The following is a 21,300-nucleotide window of genomic DNA, read 5'->3' as shown; positions in this document are numbered from 1 at the left end:
ATTCCTGACTTCAGTGGGATTTGTCACTAAAATACATGCTATTTCAGTCATATTTAAGAACTTCAGTTTAGTAAGTATAATTTGAAAAAAAGTCTTGAAGCTGACTGGGTGTTCTTCCTCTAAGAACAGAGGAACCACATTAATGACTGGAATGCTAAAAATATCTGAGAACAACATGGAAGAGAAGATCCTTTAGAGAAATCTCTGCTTTCTTTCAGCAGGTAAGTTGACTGCAGTTTTTTCTTCCCAGTTCTAATATGACAATATCTATAAATACATGTTTCAGATTGAGTAGGAAAGATAGGTGCTAGGCATTATAATCTTAAAGCTCGTGGTACAGAACTATCAGTGCCTGCCTTAAAAGATCTGAGGAAGGGATTTCTCACATCTTATGATTCATTATATGAGTATATGGAAGTAGCAAACGAACAAAGCATTTTTCCCATCTACCTTTTTCTGTCAGTCACATTTTGACGGACTCATCTGTTCTGGCTATCTGGAGGTACATACCTCTTTCCATTAGTTATAGAGGGAACCTAGAAAGCTAGCTTAGGCTACACATCTAACTTTTAGAAGCTAACATTAGGTATGGTAAACCTAGGCCACTTTTATTCAGTTGTATACTGCATAAATATATCTAAGCCCTTCCTAAAGCAACAGCATGCTGAAAGCCAGTCTGTTCTTAAATCTTCTTAAGGTCTTTCAGCAAACTGGTGGTCAGCAGTTACAACTCTGCAGAAGAGTTCACTGTTGACTTAAATATTACTAGAGACTGTCTACACACCCACAAATCTGATATTCTGCATTATCTTGTTCCAAGAATAAAATGGAAATATTATTGTAGTGTATCATATTTTGTGCTGAAGAACCAAAGACTGGTTTTAGCACTTTTTTCACCTATATAGATTTAAACTTCTAAAGGTATTCTGCAAAGGTGGAAAGAATGAAGGCTTAAGTTTATATGGGAACAGAGTTAAGTAGTCTGTGAAATTCAATACTTCATAAAATTCTTTGTTATAAACTAACCTCTAAAGGTAGTAATTCAAGTGGGCAAGACATTAGCTTTAAAACTCCCCCTTCTATATTTCCCTCTCTATTGCTATAAATCTTTAACTCATTATCACCTTCAAATAGATTTGTCTAGGCCTTCTGGGAGCAGAGGTTGGAGACTATCCTTAATGACACTCAGATCAACAACTGAGTCACGGAATCATTACTGCTGACCGAAAAACTTTTTAAACTAACTTTAAAAAAAGAGGTAAGACTTTCAATATTACTGAGGACTATTTTTTCAATCTTATTTCTGATAGTTACTTTCCTTGAATAAAATTTAAACTAGCAACTGTCTGCCAAGTTTAATTTGATTGCTTTCAATTTTATATGCTTATACATTCAAGTAAAAAGCACTATGGAAAAACTGAGTAATTCATGTTGTAATTGTTCATCGGACTTTCAGAGAATTACAGTAGCATCACCACATATGCTAATATGTAATCAAAGATATGCTATGACGTACACGGAGAAGTTAAAAAAAAAAAAAAAAGCCAATGCACTCAAATTGCTGTGAAGAATGATAATCAACATTTTGCCCCACATTTTTGCCCACATTTGCCTCCCCTTCCCCCACATACTACAAAATGTTTACCTTTAGAAAATAAAGAACCCTTCAGAGCAGGCTTATTGGGTGTGCTTTTGTCCATGCAATAGAGGAGTGTGCTCCAGCATATAAGTAAATATTATCTCAAAGTAAACACCTCACACAAATGTACTGATTATATTTCACTTCTGCTTTATGATTTGTTCTGAACATGGAGGTTCATTTGCTGTCTCCTCTACAAGGATTATGCTGCAATCAAGGCCAGACTTAGCACTTACCACCAACACCCCACCAGTCTTCCTCATCTTTCAGGTCCAGAAAAATCAAAAATGGGCAAGAATGGACTTTTGTCCAAAAATGGACAAAAACGGACTAGAACAAGAATGCTATAGTGAGCAAGTCTATCACATGCCCAACCCACTCTACACTGACATACATGTGCTCAATTTATATTTTAAAAAACCTTCAGATTTCAAGAAGCAGGAAAATTTTCAGTTCTAAGCTGGACTTCCCGTTTTACAGCAAATTGTTTATTCTGTCATCTCCTCCCTTGCTTTTTGTTAATCCCCAAGGCAGCTTCCTGAAGACCAAGTGAGAACATACATATTGCACAAACTGCTCCCAGGGTTATTATAGATGCTACTGCAAGCATGTCCCTACTTGAGTACATAGTGGGATTGCTTTTCTCAAGTTAACTGACAAATCTATATGGTGTTTGATCTTCTTGGTACTACTGTCACTAGCATGAAGCATACACCTGCAAAATACTTAGCTTCACCACCACCATCTGCAGGTAGCTCTTTCCTGCAGCTCTCTTTCCTACCCACCTCTCTCATCATAACAGTGAGATCTACAGCAAGGACAGAAGATCTAGGCCAACAAAAGATATACAGGAATGAACTTGGATCATTACTCTATGCCATCACTACAATGTTGATTATGTATGTTCTGAGCAGGGCAGAAGGACAGTGTTTAAAACACTCAAGGTTCCTGCTTACCTACCTGTACCTAACCCCCCAGTCTTATGGGAGCACCTGTCATTTTTCAAATATCTCCATAGCAATCAAAGCCTAGTTGACAAAACATTGTTCAATTCATAGAAAAGGTTGCCAGGATTCCAACATTAATGAAAAGTTATGTTTTTAAGAGTATCTTGGAAAATTGGAGGGTTAAGGCCAGAGATTCTAAGGGTCCACACAAAGACAACCACCAATTTTGATTACTCTGGCAATAAACTGCTTTTAACATTTGTTTCACCAATACTTGTTTGTAAGTAGTTAGGGTTTGAGAAACAGTGTATGGAATGCATTACTATTTGCCATATAAATTAAAAATTAATAATCTAGATTAGAATTAGCTATTAGAACTTTCACTAGTTCTATGTGAAAGCTTGCTTAGTTTTGTTTTTTAAAAGCATTCTCACAGAAATGCCTGATGTCCCTGTGATTACCATACCACTGGCAAAGCCACAACCATGGCATCTCCGAGAAGTATAAGGAAAAATGGATGAAATATTCTGAACTGAGGCTTAAAGATTACGTCCTATCATGCACTTTTGACGTTCTTAAGAATTCCCCAAGGGGTCAGAGATACTGGCTGATGTATTTCCATTAGAAAATACACACAAGGACTTGATCTTTTTACCTTTATAGGACATCAAAAGATACATGTGGAACTCAGGTCTGAACATGGTATCTCTTTTCACTTGAAGTATTCTTGCTTCATAGAAGATTGAACTTTCAAATTCAGACAGAGGAACATCAAAAGGGATACTGAATAAATGAATCTTTCTGGTGTTGATGGTGCTAAGGGGAGAGCATCCCCAGAGCAAGTTCTGCTCATTTTTTTCCTGGACAATCCTGGGGATTGCCTGGCTCTCAAAAAGGAAAACTATCTTTATATGTCAATTGTAAAGCAGCCAGTGACTCAAAGACTAACACATGATAGAGCAGACTTCCTGAAGAAGTCCACAGGTTCACTGATGCAGAAGTTTGACTTTTCAACTGCCTCTGCTTTATGCTAGCTAAAAATTACTAAAGCATGACTTATATAGCAGAAAGTTTTTATTTTCTTCTAATTCTCAAGAAATACACAGTTACCCCAGAAATACCTTTGAAACTATGCATTTAAACAGTAGAATTCATTTCAAATAATTTATACATTTTCTAGAAGCATGAGCCACAGTTCAACACAATTTTAACTTTGCACTGTCCCAGTCCGGGTTCTTCAAGTCTTGCCATCAGGGAACTCTGAAGATTTATATCATCCTAAAATAGCACAGGCCCTTGATAAGTATCAACTGCTGATTGACTTGCCATTTTTATAGAAATAATTACTTTACAATTTGTACAAATACAAAGCACCCTAAATAAGGAAAGCCAGTGTTACTTACTTTTCATTGCATCAATATTTCAACCTAATGTAGAACTTGTCCTGCGGACATTGTTGTGCTGTGTTCTTTTGATGCCATCAACTCTTTGAAAGATTTATCAAATGGGAATCAGATATATCTGTCCTCTTTTTCTCAAAACGCAATCTCTCTTAATCTCCCACTGTACATAAATAAAGCAAGATCTGCTCTGACACAGGATAATGATTGGCTGAATTTCTATTTACACGTACGCAAAGTTTATATCAGCAGACTCAAATTCTGGCAACAACCTTGCAAATTCAGCAATGTGACAGTCAGCAAGGACAAATATTGAAACTGAACAATAATCAGTATGAAGTAAGCCAAATGCTGGAAAAAGCGACACGTCTGTTGCCACTTCCATCATTTACCACAGATCTAGACCACTGCATACAGTCTGAAGTCTAAAAACACAGCTTCCTTGTATTCACTACGATGATTTTACTTTTCTATGTTAGGAGTTTTACCACTGAAACACTGAGTGTTCATAGCAATGGAGTCTGCCTTTAACTTCTGATACAGGTGCAGCAGACCTGCGGAGCATCTGGGGCCAGGCAGTATCCCTGAGCATGTGCATGAAGGAAAACGTACTCCCGAGCACCAAATGGGAAAACCGAAAAACAAACTGATGGTAGAAATGTCATTTTGAGTCAACAGTGAATGAAGAAGCTCTGAAGACTTAGTTAAGACAGATGTACGTAAAGTTAGAGGACAGTATCATCCTATATAACAAGGAAGTGTGAGAAGTAGAGACAGAATTGTAACTGCCTGGCACCAAAGACAGTACCAACCTTGCCAGCAGGTAATTATATTCCACAGAAGCACCACTTTCTGAGACCATAACATGTCAAAAGGCAGAACAGAATGTTTCCACATGCAACTAACTTAGTCAAGTAATTATCAGACTCTGAACAAAGAGCCGCTAAATAAACATTTAGGAGATGGAGAATGCTATTTAGTAACTGAAAAAAAAAAGTGAATTCCCATGGAGAGCTACTGAAGGACATACCCTCTACAGCTAAGTCTCTAGGACAGAGTCTCTTTAGCATATGGCGGTGTACAGCCACACAGACATAACCGCATCTTAGCATCTATGCACAATAGAATATGATACCACAAAAGGAATAATAAAGTGGAATTGTTACTCAAGGACAAATTTTCAAAGAGATCTATATGACTGGCAAAAAAAATATAGACAATGAAAGCATGAGAAATACACATGCTTGTCTTTCTATAAAATGCATTTAAAACTTGTTTAAAAAACTGAGGACTTTATTTCCCAATATTATTTAGGAGACAATAATATATTTAGGAGACCCTAATACAAGGCACAAGAGAGTAGTCGTATAGTCATTTAATCCCCAAAGATATTTAACCAGTTTTAAAATACTCCTGACATAAGGCAAGGAATCCCCTTACTGATTAAGACCAAAAGCACAGCAGGGAAAGAATGCCTCATTCCCCTTCCAGAGGGAGTATCTGAAGTTGTATGCAACAGAGAACAATTGGTTTTGCAAAACTTTTGGAGGATTAGATAGACATGGAAACCCAGATAATTTTTATTCATATTTTTTCACACACTGTATACTCAGCTAACGGTACCAAGCATTGTCCAGAACACTCTTTTACGAGCAAAGCCAATAGAAGAGTCATTTCTGAATCCAGATCTTTTCTGCTTGGGTAGAGATTAGCTACACATGGAAGCAAAGCAAGCTTTGGGAAGGCCAGAGGATTACCCATTTCTCCACTTACTAGGGCTCCCTAACACTTGTTTCTCCAAGACAGTGTTTACAGGCATGAATTTCTTCAAAACTTTCTCATGACATACTGTTTCAGTCTTCTTTTCTTCTGTGAAGAGCTCCCCAAGGCATTATGTCAGCTCAAAAGAGTAGGTGGTAGGAGAGCAAGGACCCCTCACCCAAGCACATCCTCTGCAATTTCCTCAAGGAAAGCTAACATTATTCAATGGGAAGCAGCCACTTCCACTGACCCCGTACCCTGTCTGCATTATGCCCCATCTTCCCTTTGTTTTCACTGTGACCAGACCAGAATACCATCAGGAAGCCAGAGGAAAGAAGAGAAAGGGTTAGTGATTTTTTATTATTATTATTTTTCAGTGTTTGTAGCTGGTATTGAAAATAAGCACAACAATGTTATCAGGATTATTGACAGAAGAAGCATTAAGATGTTTATTGCTGAGAAGGAGAGGCAGCTCTTTAAGGTTTTTTTTTGCTCACACAATATAAAAGAAATGAAGATATTAACTTCTCTGATGCATTGATTAGTTTTGACCAAAAAGATAAAAGCAGAAAACTGCATAATTGATTTTTATTAAGTAATTTTAGAAACCTTTTAGTACCACATAACATAACTGCTCTACCTAGGCAGAGGTATAAGAACTAATCTTTGTATTTACTGGAAGAAAAAAAGCATACTTGGAATTCCATTTGGTGCCCAAAAGCATAATAAATAGTGAGGCTGAGGACTGTCCCTAATGTACAACCCAGTCAACTCTGTGAGATTTAGTTTGAGACTACAAGTAGACTTTTGGGTAAAGATTAGTACCTGTATAAATAACTGAAAACATGAACATCGCCACAGAACAGCAAAGCCTGGTATTCAGTGGCTCTGTGCAAGACAGCTGGATCCCTGGCACTGCCTGGGAAAAGGGGCAGGTTCTGACCACACCACTTACAAGTAGGATGCTTGGGGTAATATGCAGTTCCTCCTACTGCAGTCCTTCATCTTGTGGGACCACTAACAGCATCTTCAATAGCGTCTGTCACCTTTCTCACACAACTTGCAGGAGCTCTTGAGAGCTCTAGTTTTCTGGCAAATCTCCAGCCAGAATTCCCAGCAATTTCCTACATTGACATACAATCTGCATAACTACTGCAAGTAGAACTCCACAAACACCACTTAAAGCATATTGTGCAAAAGCACAGTGTGGTGAAGAACAGTTTCCTTTACAAGTCAGATCACATTCTCTGAATAGCCACATTTTTAGCATCAACAAGTGTACACGTTTATCAAGCAGTATTAAGTAAACACATTAACAGAAAAACTCAAGGGAACAGTGGTGACCTTACATCTATAACAGTGTTTTTCCTCTGTGAAGATATCTAATGGGTTTTTTCAACTTATTTTTGCAAAATTTCTTGTATTATTCATTCCAGTATTAAAGCAGTCATTACGTAACCTTAACCATACTTTCCTTTTGCCAGTAATATCTGAATCTATAACACAAATATTTGAAAGGCATCAATTATACGCACAAAAATTATTTATTTTATCAAGCCCAAAATATCTAACATAAGTGCTATTCACTTTTTCTATCAAATTTCATGTGCTGCAAGAAACATGTTGTACTAACCACCTTATCAAATATTTACTGTCAGTTGATAAATATATTAAGCAGGAGTACTTCTCATGTAAGGAAACATTCTAGATTCAAAAATCAAGATAACAAAAAAGGAAGATAACAAGACAACAAAATAACAAAGATACTGTTTAAAAAAAAGAGCAAGATAACAAAATATAAAATTGTATAAAAATAACAAGATAACAGAAAAAGGAGCCCTAATAAATTACAGTCCAGTGGACTTCCCTTTCCCAAGTCTGAACACCATATATCAGCTATATTCCAAAGTCTTTCTCCCTGTGTACCTTAAATACTCAGCTTGGCTGACATCTTACACACATACACACTTAATGTCACAGCACACACAGGGTTAGGCAATCTATAAACATTATTATTAATTGTTACAATCAAATTTTATCTCCTAACTCAACAACAACATCTCAAGGCATAGCTAACAGTTAAGACCAGGTAACTGCAGAATAGACTTGTATGAGAAGTGCTTCACCTCAAGATCTTAGTATAATGAGCTACAAATAAGGCATGTGAAGAGGTCCTCTGACTGCCTTCTGCAGGCAACGCCTCTTACTGCTCTTTCTTCCATGAATTTTCAGATATCTGACTTTGTTTAAATTTCCAGGCTACCTGAATCTCAGTAAGGCTCCCACCATTGTGCAACCAAACTGCTCTCTCTTTCCTAGCATTGATACCAATCACCACGTCTTCCTTACATTACTACAAAGCACTGCTACCAGAATCATCTTCCAGTTCATTGCTGACTCCTTCACATCCCTTCACTCACCCCCTTGTTCTCCTCCAAGTTCTCAAACTTAACCTATTAGTGCCTCCAATATTTAGCCCTGCTATATCCATCAGACCTATTTTTTAACTGTACACTCATCTTCATGTAGTCAATGAGAGCAGCCTCAGTGGTTTGCTTATCCCACTGCAAAACTCATCATCTGCCATAGTGTGGATAGTAAACGGACAGCAAAGCACAGGACTGTTTCTGACTGACCAGGATTTATCTTGCCACTGTCTCGCTCAGTCACCAGTTGTGATCCTCCACTTAGCTATTAGTTTTCAGCTGGTAAGACTATCTGCTGGGCTATACAGCACTTTGGATAACAAGGCCCTAGTTTCACTGTCCTCTCATTGTTACTCCTGGTATGTAAATGTTAAGTAACAATAGGGCATTAGGGGTAGTTCCTGGACTTTGCTGCTGAATATCTCCCTACTACAGAAGAGGAATGTGGTGAAGTTATATTTGAGATCAGGATTATCACCTGTTCTCATTAATATGAAACAGATAAACATATACATCTGACCCCAGTTTATACTACCTTTGAGACTCTGTAAACCAAATGCATGGCAAGTAATGGAAAAAAATGTTTATATATATATGTGTGTGTTTGCATATATGCATATATGCAAATACATATTTCTATTTAATTCATATTTTATACATGATTAGTCTGACTCCACACTTTTCTTCATGCTGTTTGTATCTTCACGTGCAACAGAATCAATCAGCTGCAATCCCAGTGGTTCTATTAGTTTTTATCTCCTAACATTTTCTAAACGTGTCTTTGGGTGGCTTGTATAAATAAAAGCAGCATTTTACAGGAACAACAGATTTACAACTTTAATAAAACTGCCTTCCTTCCTGCATGAAAGTCTACAGTGCATGATAAATCAGGTTAAGCAAGCTGCTTATCGAATCTGAAACCAAACATGTTTTTGAAGAAAACCTTAATTCTCTGAAGAACTTCAAGCTTATTTCAAGATGTTAAATTATTGATACGGAAAATCAATTCCTTTTCCAGCTCAGGCAATGTCATACAGTCATGCTGTATACAACAATAGCTAAGGCAGCTTTTCTCTTTTATTAATTTCATAACCCTTTAGAATTACATTACCTACCTTTTCTTCTTTAGAATCCAGACAGTCACTAGGGACAGCCGTGCAGGTTCTACGGACTTCAGAAGAGATTAAAAGTTTTGTCCTAAAACAGGCTGTCAAAGCAGACAAAGAAGAGAATTTAAGAGACCAGCAAACTGCTATTTTTTTTAAACTAATATTATTTAACTAATATCATCTAACTCAGACGCTTCATCAGCAAATAAACTGCAGTTAATTCTGTTCTGACAATAAACAGTTTCCTCAAAGAATCTGAAATAGTAAAATGTATTCGATTCAAAGAATTAACAGAAGAATCACAAATAATCCTGGGAGAAAATAGGGAGAGGACAAGAATAGTTCCTCGCAAGTAATAACCTTCCTGAAACAAAAACTTAGAAGTGAACATCCCTATACACATTTTTCTTTACACTTTTATCTCAGTCCAAGTGATTCTATCAGTTTCTGTCTCCTAACATTACCAGGAGGTATCTTGGGCCCAATACAGGATAAGTTGACATAAGTGTCCCAGCCATTATGACAAGATACATAAAAGGAGGAAAGAGATCAAGTATGTTATCAATCTTTCCTGTTCTAGAGTAGGACAGCAGTAGTGAGCATGCAATTATTAATGGAGTAGCAACTGGCACCCTCATGCCCCATCTCACAAATATCCTAACCAGCAGTTTTAGGACTTAATGTTGTTGTGTGGTAAGCCAAGGGAGAGAGCTCTTGTTCTTTCCTGTTGAAGAAGTCCAGTTTAGCATATAATATCTAAATATATAGTGACCTGTAGAGATAAAGAAAAACTGATTATCCAGCTTCACTAGTTAGTATGCTTCTCCAGCTGGACACCTCAGCCTATATGCCACTGTATTATTATGCAAAGTGAAGCAGTCTTAACAGAAAAAAAAAGAATAACAGTATGCACACAAACAGAAATATCTTTTGTCTCCAGAATAGCCTACCAGTTTAAACGCTCTCCAAGGCTTCTGTGCCAAATGCAAAAATTTGCTCCCAGTTCTCCAATAACTGAGTGCTCCCAAAACAGATAAAAAGCAGATTCTTATCTGGAAGCGGTGTGAACCAGGCACCCTGCATCTCCAAAAATGTTTCCAACTGAAACTATTCAGCAAAGAGAATGCAGTGCAAATAATTGCTAAATAAGCAAACGCACATTTTTTGATGAATGTCTCCCAAAAAACCCCCACTCAGTTCTAATATGAAACACACAATACTGAAAAACAGTAAGTACATACTTTTCAATCAGCCACAATTCAAGTTTGGGATACAATATATGGCCAAAATCTGAACAGCAAGACTATTTCAGAAGACATACAATAAAACTCAAAATACTGGGGAACTTATTTCTCTATTGCAATTTCCTCTTTCTAAACTCTTTCATGGTACTGTATTCCCAATGTGAACAAATGAGAAATTTAATATGGACGGAAGCTTACCTAAGTGCTTTAGAGGGAACTCACAAGCCTAGGCAAAACATGGCCATTTGTAGAAGGTAAATAACATGGGGGGTTTTTATCCCTACTTAACCAGCACCGCGTGCGGTGCGGCCCTGCCTGTGGCGCCTTACAGAACCGAGCCGCGGAGCGGTTGCTGCCCCCCGCTCTGAGAGGGTGCAGCAGGCTCGCGGCAGGGGAGGCGCTGCAGCCCTGCCTCTGGCTCTCGACCGAGGTTTTTATCCCGTTACGGCTCTCCGGCGGAGGCGCGGGGCACCGCGGGGCACCCGGACAGACACAGGCAGCAACAACGCTCCCGCTCGAAGCGCAGGGCGGATGCGCAACGCCACCGCCCCCGGCCCCGGCCGCCCCGCCAAGCCCGGCGCTCGGGGGCAGCGGCGGGCAGCACGGTGGCGCCCACCCCCCGCCGCCTCACAGCGCCCGGGACGCCCGTGCCCGCAGCCTCGACCCGCGGGGGGGCTCTGAGGAGCGGCACAGGACTCGTCCCCGCTACGCGCCGCCGTGCCACCGCCGCGGCGCCTCAGGGCAACGGCTTCAGTTCCGCAGCGCGCACGCGCCGCCGCTGCCGCCGCCGCGCAACGGCAACGCCAACGCCAACGCCAACGGCCGCCGCGGGCGCATGCGCGGTGCCGCCCCCTCTGCACGCGGAAGCCAGCGGCGGACTCGGGAGCTGCCTGTGCCCCCTTCCCCTCCCCACGGCGGCCGGGCGCTGCCCGCTGCCGCGCGGGGCGATGGCGGCGCGGTGGCCGGGGCTGCGCTGGGCGCTGGGCGCGGCGCTGGCGGCGAGGCTGGCTCTGGTGCTGTACGGGGCGCGGCAGGACGCGGCGCTGCGAGTGCGCTACACCGACGTCGACTACCGGGTGTTCACGGACGCCGCGCGGCTGGTGACGGCGGGGCGCTCGCCCTACGCGCGGGCCACCTACCGCTACACGCCGCTGCTGGCCTGGCTCCTCACGCCCAGCGTCCACCTGGCCGAGGCCTTCGGGAAGCTGCTCTTCGTGGCCGGGGACCTGGCGGCCGCCGGCGTGGCCTACCGGGCCCTGCTGCGGCGCGGCGCGGCCGCCGGCCCGGCCTGCACCTGCTGCGCGGCGGCCTGGCTCTTCAACCCCCTGCCCATGGCTGTGTCCAGCCGCGGCAACGCCGAGGCCCTGGTGGCCCTGCTGGTGCTCGCTGCCCTCTACTACACGGAGGGCGGCAGCATGGGCAAGGCCGCTGCCTGCTACGGGCTCGCCGTGCACTTGAAGATATACCCGCTGACTTACGCGCTGCCCATCGCGCTGCATCTGCAGGGCCAGAGCAAGCGGCGCGGCAGCGGAGGGGCCGCGAACGCGGGGCGCTGCGGAAGGGCAAGGTTTCCCTTGCTCAGGTACCTCTGGCAGCTCCTCGTAAACCGCGACGTGCTGCTTTTTGGAACAGTTGCTGGATCTGTGCTGGGTGCCTTGACCGTTGTGTTTTACTACCTCTACGGCTGGGAGTTTTTGGAGCATGCCTACCTCTACCACCTGACCAGGAGGGATATCCGTCATAACTTCTCTCCCTATTTCTACATGTTGTATTTAACTGCAGAGAGCAAATGGAGTTTTGCCCTTGGGCTCGCAGCCTTCCTGCCCCAGCTGCTTCTGCTCCTGGTTGTGTCCATAGCGTTTTACAGAGACCTTGCCTTCTGTTGTTTCCTACACACTGCTATTTTTGTGAGTTTTAACAAAGTATGCACATCCCAGTATTTTGTCTGGTATCTCTGCCTTTTGCCCCTCATAATACCTAGTATTAGGATGTCCTGGCATCAGGGTGTACTGCTTCTCTCTTTGTGGTTCATTGGACAAGGCCTGTGGCTCGCTCCCGCATACTTTCTGGAGTTTAAAGGATATAACACTTTCTTACTTATATGGTTGGCAGGCTTGCTTTTCCTTTTTATTAATACCTTCATACTCATTCAGATTATTTCCCATTACCAAAAAGGAGCACAAGTGGCTGAAAAACCCAAACAACAGTAATAAACAAGCCAAAATCCAGAAACAGCGCCACTGTTTAAGGAGGCTTTTCATACCACCAGCAGCTGGTTTAATGTCAATGTATGTTCCTTGTACTAAAGCATGTCCTATGTAAATAATCCTTTGTCAGGGCCCTGAGGACGCTAATAGGCCTTAATTGCACTGAGCAGATGTCCGTGACTCTGGCCTTGTCTCTCTGGGATGGACATTGAAACTACGCTGTAGCCTTGTCTCCTGGATGGACACTGGACCCGCCTGTCCTCCAGTCCTGTCTCTGCCCCCAGCTCCTGCTGCTCCTGACTGGACTCCCCTGACTTGCCATGCCTGGGGTTGTTGATGGACCATGTTACCAGCACCCACCTCTGCCTGCCATGTCCATATGACATGTCCACTGCACCTTGGTCAGTGAGGGCACTGCCTGCTCTGGGCTCACCCTCAGCCCCCGGCTCGTCCCCTGTTCTGGAGCCGCCCTGCTCTTCCTGTTTCTTGACATCCTTTTGGTCTCATATGTCTCTCTTTGTTATTATTTTGCTTTATTCTTTGTTGTTTGAGGACTGGGGCCTCTGTCTAGGAAAACATAGATTATAAAGGGATGTTGGAGTTCAGCAGTCTTGTATGTTAGTAAGTGGGGTTTGATTCTGTTTCTTTGTTTTTGCAAGGGTGAAGCAAGGGGTTTTGTTTCGCAAGGGTTAAGCTAATGAATAAATATAAGACAATCACTTAATGTATACACTCAGATCTTTTTTTTCTCACACTAACATTTTGGTTACACAATGTTTGTGACTGTACCCAGTCTTTCTTCAGCAAAGTAGGAAAAAGTGATTGTTTTGCAGTATTGTTTAACTCTTCGGAACTTTATAATTTATTTGATGATTTGAATACCCTACTCTTTTTCCTTTTCAGTGCTCTTTGAATTTTTGAACAGACTTTTTCCCCTTGCCATTCAGGAATATCTTTCCAAATACCTGTCTTGGATCACATAAATGTATAAAGTAAAAATATTTGTGTTCCTTGCTGCCATGATCTAAAAAACAGGCCTCTGCTTTAAATTACAGGCTGACAGTTGTTGTGGATATTAACTGTAACAAATGCAAATAGAGTCACAGTATAGATATAGTATAGTTGTCTAGAGAGGCAACTATATCCCCAAAGCATAAGAGTTTATACCAGAAGGAAACTGAAAATACAGTTTCTCAGTAGTTCAGTATCTCTGCTATTAAAAGTAAATGAAAAAGAAAGTGAAAGGGGTTGAGAAAGCAGGGCAGTTGCTAGAAGAAAGGAAAGTTTTAAAAAAGCAAGCTTTGCAACCTGTCAAAATAAGGTACTTATTCCCAGATGAGACATGAGAAGATGTGGAATGGAGTATTAGGTAGTAGTGAGAGGAGCTGAGAGCCATTTTGGAGTCAATACTCTTTCTCCCCAAATTTATCCTAAGTGGAGTCTGGTCTACATAGTTCTAGACAGGGGAAGAGACTGGCCATATGTTTTTAAATAAAATCTTAAGTTCAAATAGGCATATGCCAAATCTAACCTAAAAATTTTCATATTTGCCTCATCTTTTAGTTACATCCTACCTAGCCTTACAGGAAAGTAAAGTTTTTAATGTGTGAAGTGGAGCAGAGCTTCAAGGCAAAATAATATGAATCCAGTCGGTGGAATTCCTAAGATTATCGATGGAAAAGAATGTGGCCAAGTAAGTCTGTGTTTTGGGTTTGTGCTTGGCATGCCGCCTCTTTGAATTCTGAGGTCTCCTGAGGCCAGCAGCTCCAAGTCTTTCTTACCTACAGATTTTCCTTTCCTGGTTTTAGTTCTACATCTTGGGGCTGAATTGTAGGGTTTGTTCTGTAAATTTTCCTGTTGCTGCTTGGCCCCACTGAGGACAGTAACATCAAAGCAGAGAAAGCCCCAAGCCACCGGTGGCCAGAGCCGAAGGGCGTGTTATCAGCAGGTTTAACAGTGCGTTTGCTGTGGCCCAATTCAGCCATTCTAACGTTATACTGTATTAGGAGGAAGGGTGACTTTCATGCTTAGGCTGGTGGTGGTTTGTTCCACTCCCAAGCTTGACAGGCCTTTTGGTTTTCCTCACCGGTCTCACTTAGGTACCTCACACAGGTCAGACTAGCCTCGGCTTCTCCTGTTTCTAAGTCCAGTACTCTCATAAGGCAAGCGCATGTGGTTTTAACAAACTTGTCATTTTTCAGGCAGGTCTCACAGCTATGGCACTGGTTTTCCTTCCTTTGGCTTTGCCAAGAATGGAAGGAGGAAAGATTTCTAATACCAGCTTGTCTGCCTCTTCCACAAGAGGTTTATCAGTAAAAAGACTGGTGGTACAAGCTACATCCATGAATAGTTTAGTTTTTTATTTATTCACCAAAACATTTTGTATGTGCTATGAGTGTGTGAACAGAAAGAGTGTCTTGCATCAGTTTATTTTCCGAGGTAGAGTTATGACATGCCCAGTTAGCCTTTCATCACAAGATCGAAGAGGCTTTTCTGCAGCAATACCAAGGCTGCCCATAACAGGAGCCGAAGAGACTTACTGTGAGCTGACATCTTCCAAAGCATGATTTAGAGCTCTGACTGTGCCCGCCCCATCCCAGGGTGCATGCAATAGCTTGTGTTCAGTCACAGGTTACCTGGTCGACAATTTTTCTGTTGCAAATGGTGTATTTTTCTTCCCCTAAAACAATGCTTTGCATATGTTTAGTAGACCACATTATGTTCTGTTCCTACACCTTTCCCCTATTTCTTCCCTGCTATTGGAAAAGAAAGTAAATGGATGCCAAAAAGCATTTCCAGTTTCAAAAAAAACCTGTGGCATTTGGAGCTACTGTGTTCATGACAGTAATGTAATGGGGTTTTTTAGGGAAGAAGAATTTCTTTATGACAGATATGTTCTTGATTCATTAGTAGTTAAATCATTTTGAGGTCTTCAGAAGGAAAGTTCTATGACAATACAGACTAAAGAGTGCCTTTCAATAAAGGGTCAATACCAGCCCTTCAGTGATGATTTGAGAAAGTCGTGCATAAATAGGTTATAAAAAGGCTTTCATAAAAACTTAGATTCACAGTCATCAATTTAATAATCCAATATGAGTCCCTCTTTTTACAACTGTTGTTTTGTAAGTCAACAATGTCCATTTTCCTCCTGGTAATTAGGAACGAAAGTGACTGAATGCTAGTTTTCATTTCCTATCAGGGGCTTCAAAACGGTAACACTGTCTATTTTTTAAAAAATGGTAAAAATGCACAACAGATCTGAAGTGTCTCATTTGACCAAATTTTACAGATTGCACTGAAACCAGCCCTGAAATGCAAGTACAAGATGTGGAAAGTGGAAGTGAAAAGAAGAAAAGAACTTTTAGAACTTAGCATATGGTCCAAAGGCTCATGACTGGATTCACAGGTGACTTTAGTCAAAGTTTCAGCATTTAGCATTGATTTCTGTAACATTTATAAATGGGATTACTAAAATAACAAGGCTAACCAAAATATAATAATTAGTGCTTCATTAAGTTAGTATGAGCCTGCTAAATTAGCATCTCTGACATAATAATCATGTACCTTGGTCTGTATTAAACAACTGCCCTGTCTGTCACTGGCACTGTATTGATTTCTTTGGTAGTAAGGGCAGTAATTATATGCTCCAAACTGAGCTCATCAGTTTTCTTTTTCAAAGAAGCAGTGTACCTTGAAGCTTTTATATTTAACAATAAGGGAAAATTCCAACATTTTTCCTAAGGTTTTGTAGAAAAAGCAAATGTTGAAGACAATAAATCATCAAGAAATCATTCCTTTTTTTTTTAGCTGAGAAAGGGTCATCTGTTTAAAAGGGCTGCAAGCATGTATAGTAAATACATAGAACTCAAAAAGTATATTCTTCATATAATTCTCAAAGACAGCTTCAGAGTGTATATCTTTATGTTAGCCTTATCACTGAATAGGTTTAGCCTCAACTTCGGACAAAGCATTTACTCAGATTGAAACCCAAACACCAGTGCAACTTTCTTGCTCAGGAGTGCATTTAAATGCACCATATGCACACATCTAAACATTTACCTGCATGTACACAGGTATAAAGGAAACTTGTCCCAGTCAAGACACCTTTAAATAACAAGGTTTTTTAGTGAGCTGCCCTCTGCAAAATAGGTTTCTTAAAGGTTTCTCATATTCAGCACCCAAAAGCCACTGGTGATTCTCTAAGACTTTAATCACGTAAATCTTGATGCGCAGGGAAAGTAAAAGAATATGCAGCAAGGATATTGAATTGTAACAGATGCATTCAAGAACGAACAAATTCTGACTATATTTGAATGTGCAAATTTCACCAGTCTTGTGATCTTCATTACAACAATCTGATTTGGTCACATTATTCATGTAGGATGTAGCTTCCATCACTAAATGATGAATGATGTCAGAGAACTGCATTTATGTTAGGCAAAGTGTTGCAAAGTTAAAAACTTCTCCTGATTAAGTAGTGCCATTGTTATGTATTTAAATTTAAGTTACTTTTCTGTAAAGAACTTAATACATCCATTCATTTAAAAAAAATATAGCATTTGCTATTTAGGCATTTGCTAACACTTTCTAAGCCTCTTTTTCATTGCATGCTGTCCAGCGTATACAAGAAAGACCAAAATTTTTCCTATTTTAACAGCATAAGTCAATAGTAGCTCTATGTCAGTGGAATTCCTCCTGATCATCTCTTCAGTCTATGCACACTCCTGCTAACCTGTTAGCAATACCGAGTCTCTGAACTTGTCGTAACTTCAATCACCAGACTGTTAAATTGCTCAAAAGATACAAGTTTGCCGATACAATTTTCCATGTCAGTGGGAAGTAGTGTTATCATTATTTTACAATGAGAGACATAAAGCACAGAAAGATTAAGTAATTTGTATAAGATGAAATACAGGAATCGCTATCAGAGGCAGTAATAGAAAACCCTAAATCTTCAGATTCCCATTACAGAGCCATGGTGATGAGACTCTTCTGCCTGGCACAGGCATTGACTGAGGCAGGGGCCCCTGCAGATGCAAGAGGTTGCCTATTGGAAGCAACCTTAATGCATAGGTAAAGCTTTAACTCCAGCCTTTTCTAATTCTTAGAGCTTAACTTTGAACCTTTAACATTCTCTTCAGACAAAACTTTTCATATAAGAAACTAAGTACTCTCCTTTGTATATATTGCAAGAGTAGCTTGCACATAAAGAAATGACAGATAAGAGATCCTCACTATTTCATATGGAAAATGGTGATATTCCTTCTGTGGAAGAAATGCCTAAAGGAAATGTCTGTATCTGATTATATATGAAGATAGGACTTTTGCCTTGGAAATCAGCTGAAGTGTAGGCAAATTAAAAAGTAAGCCCATACAGTGAAATCTACATTACTTGTATGAAAAGTATTCTATCAAAGTGTGCTTTCCCTTTTTACAAGAGGAAAATGAGATCTCGATAATAATTGTCAGGCTGGATGAACATAACTTTGATTCCTTCACATCATCATAAAGGGTCTATAGGGTGTTACATCCAAAGTAACACTTGTGGAGTTGTATAGGTGTGAGTTGTAGTAGGGTGTTAATAGGCAATATTGCTGGTGTAGCATGAGAGAATATTACTGAGCAATCACTCTGAACTATGCTTTTTGAAGGTTAACTCAAGTAAAAACTGATTTCTACTTCACAAGCCAGCAGCTGTGTTAATAGAGATGGTAGTGTTTTGACAGTAATTTTCCAAGGAGAGCTGCACTCTGTGGCCCATATGCTTCCATTCTGTGTAAAAGAACATTAATTTAAATCCCCTGTTGATATGACAGGCAACATTTTTAATCTATCCCTTGTCCCTCCCACTGATCAAATAGATTGAATTAGCCAGGAAACAGGCTCAGAAAATGAAGTGAAAAACAAAGTATGATTACCCTTCTTTTATTTTCTTTATCGTATAGTGTGAATATATTGAATAATTAAGAAGATTACCATTTGGAACACAGTCCCATTTGAGCCTGGGGTTGGTGTACTTTGTTAATATAAGATATTTCACCCAAGTGCACCTGAGGGAAAATTGACTGAATGGGCTGCATGGACTTCTGCCAAACGGCAGTAAAGCTACTGATAGCACATATTATATGTCAGTTGCAAAATTAGCACTATTTTGCTATATTTTTCTATCATAACAACTATATAATGACTAAAAAGTTAACCAAAAATAGCAAAATGTTTAAATTCTAGTTTGAAACTTCTCTTACTCAAAGATTTTGGAAGACATACATAGCCATAAACTCACTAAAGGAGAACAAATGCCATACCACATAGTATTAATAATTCATTAATTATTATTTCTGTCCCACAGCTGACATCTTCCTGAAGAAAGTAGCACTTTTTTTTAAAAAAAAAAAAAAACACAGTTTGGCAATTCACATGAGTAACAAGTACTTCTCCACCTTAAAACTGTGAGATGTATTTGAAAATAGATTTTAATTACCATTAGCACTTCCAAGTTTAGTGTTGGCAACAGCCAGCTTGTTAATTCCAGCAGTACAGGAACTGAAGTCATGACCAATTTTCCTTCATGCTCTAATAAACTGGTTGATTAAGTATAGGAAAGTTTGTTGCTGGAAGTGAACCAAATGTTTGTTCACTGGAAGGAAATACTCCATGTCTAGGGCCAAAATAATGCATACAGGACGGAGCAAAGTGATGAAGAAACAAGGACGAAAGTGAGACCCAGTAGACCTTCACTGTTGTCTTGCCTCTGCCACTAATTTACTGTTAACAAGTGATTTCAGCTTGCTGTGCTGTTTTCCTCTGCAGTTTGTGATTGTTTTATCAGTTGAAATGACAAGCTATTCTAGCCCTACGGTGTCTCCTAATCCATACCTGTAACACATTACCATGAAGTGATTGCAGTCTTGTTTGAAGCAGTTGCAAGCCTGATTGTTAGGCAAATGGTAAACATTTACCAAAAGACATTTTGATTATTTGATTTAAAAAAAAAGCTTTTTTTTTTTTCCATAGATTTAAACCTTTTCTGTGGGATGTGTTAGGCTCCCAAACACATTCCAGCATTGCATTAGTATAAGAGGACAGACGGGTGCTGAAGCTAAATGAAGATCTAGAAGAGGATTAACAGCACTCATGATAAAAAGCTAGACAATTAAAAAAAATTAGAAAAATTATAGGGTAGTTGATGCCACAAGTAAGATTTTATTATTACTGGTCTGCTTAGATTGTATTGGAAATTGAAAGTGTATTAGGGAAATGAAACCACAGACAGCTTTGCAGCTGGTATAGTTACTATTGCCTCACTGCAGGAACTGTCACAGATAACAGCTGAAGAACCGCTTCTGCATTTCGTAAAACATCCTATATATTATGCTGTTATCCAAGCAAAATTTAATAGTTTTACTGCACTATGAGGGCAAATTTTATTACTACATTCAGATACAGGTGAAACGAATTATTTCACATTGGTCTTTCTCCAAAGCTTTCATGAAAACATGCACAGACTACCAAAATGAAATCCAGACCAGATGTGGTATGACAGGAACAGTTAAAGGGAGCTCTAAATTTGCTTCAGCCTTCCAAGCTCCTAGAACAAGGGTATGCTCCATGCTGGAGGATGTAGGTGGTGGGGATGCACAGATGCAAACTTCCCCATAGCCTGCCCAAAATAGATTTTTCCATGGTTCTTAAGGCAATTGGATGTTTCCCTAAGCTCCTTAGCTATAATAGTATGGCAGCAAGCACAGGAACTTCATGCCCACCTTGACAGGATAAGCATCTACTAAAGATGTAGGAAGAGCCCCTCTTGGGTTACAGGGCCATCTCAGGCCCTTTACCAGAGCATATCCATAGCCTGAGAGTGGATGGCTAGATTTACTGCTTAATAAAATGGATGATGACTGCCAGCAATGTGTTACTTGATAATATTGGATTCCAAATGCTTTTTATTTGTGGAGGCAGGTGTGACTGTATATGCAAAATGAGAAGCATGCAAATAAATATGACTCAGAGCAAGAAGTCAGTCTTATTATAGTTCTAATGTCAGGTACAGAAAGGTCAGAAAGGCTAGAATTAGGTGTCAGTAGTGAAAACAGATGTGAAGATTGAATGAACAATGGCTGGTCCTTCAGTAAGAAGTAACTTGGATTTGACACCAGCCCATGTTTCCATTTTTACCTATGTTCAGAAAAAATGTTTACACAAAGTACTTTGTGAATTTCATTACACTCAGAATAAACTTTACATCAATTGAAAGCTTGAGTTTTCAGGATTGAACTCCCTTTGAAAGGAAAGGGTAACATCCTCAGCTGTCCCTTAGAGAGAACTGGGCCTTAGCAGATTCCTTAGGAATGGAAATGGGTACATTTAGGAGACACAAGACGTTGAGGATGCTAAGTTACATGGCTCTGAGGACTACTGGACAAATATACAGAAGACAAATTTGTCACAGCCTATTAAATACAAAAGCATCTACTCTCTAAGCTACACATCACTGCAAACTAGAGAAGTGTTCTGGGAAAATCTCTCCTCTGTTTGTCTAGTTTGCCTCTGCATCTGTTACTGAC

The 21,300-nt window shown here is 40.2% G+C and overlaps 2 protein-coding genes across 9 annotated transcripts in view; one reads left to right on the top strand and one right to left on the bottom strand.

Moving 5' to 3' along the window:
* RGS7 (regulator of G protein signaling 7) overlaps positions 1 to 11,189 on the bottom strand; it is a 291,703-nt gene extending 280,514 nt beyond the window's left edge. For 6 of the 7 annotated variants that reach the window (XR_010883712.1, XR_010883713.1, XM_067293359.1 and 3 more), the window contains exons 1-2: positions 10,725 to 11,189; positions 9,289 to 9,380 (exon numbers count right to left, since the gene is read on the bottom strand). The gene's annotated coding sequence lies outside the window, so the exon portion shown is untranslated. Of the gene's footprint in view, positions 1 to 9,288; positions 9,381 to 10,232; positions 10,332 to 10,724 lie in introns of those variants that run through there. The other variant, XM_067293361.1, reaches the window with a different exon arrangement.
* A 242-nt stretch (positions 11,190 to 11,431) lies between these two features.
* On the top strand, positions 11,432 to 16,412 carry PIGM (phosphatidylinositol glycan anchor biosynthesis class M). Of its 2 annotated transcripts, XR_001292717.2 has the most exons (3): positions 11,432 to 12,433; positions 14,297 to 14,426; positions 16,023 to 16,412. XR_001292717.2 is itself a non-coding variant. In XM_013943807.2 (2 exons), exons 1-2 carry the CDS (start codon positions 11,474 to 11,476, stop codon positions 16,125 to 16,127), a joined length of 1,065 nt encoding a protein of 354 aa, XP_013799261.2. In that variant the 5' UTR covers positions 11,432 to 11,473; the 3' UTR covers positions 16,128 to 16,412. The 2 variants fall into 2 exon arrangements, 1 of the variants encoding a protein (XP_013799261.2); XM_013943807.2 differs by lacking the exon at positions 14,297 to 14,426.
* The last annotated feature ends 4,888 nt before the right edge of the window (positions 16,413 to 21,300 follow it).

Source organism: Apteryx mantelli, chromosome 3 (assembly GCF_036417845.1).
Source record: "Apteryx mantelli isolate bAptMan1 chromosome 3, bAptMan1.hap1, whole genome shotgun sequence".
NCBI classification, from domain to species: domain Eukaryota; kingdom Metazoa; phylum Chordata; class Aves; order Apterygiformes; family Apterygidae; genus Apteryx; species Apteryx mantelli.
Note: the sequence above shows the minus strand (reverse complement) of the source record. Positions and strands in the feature narration are given on the sequence as shown.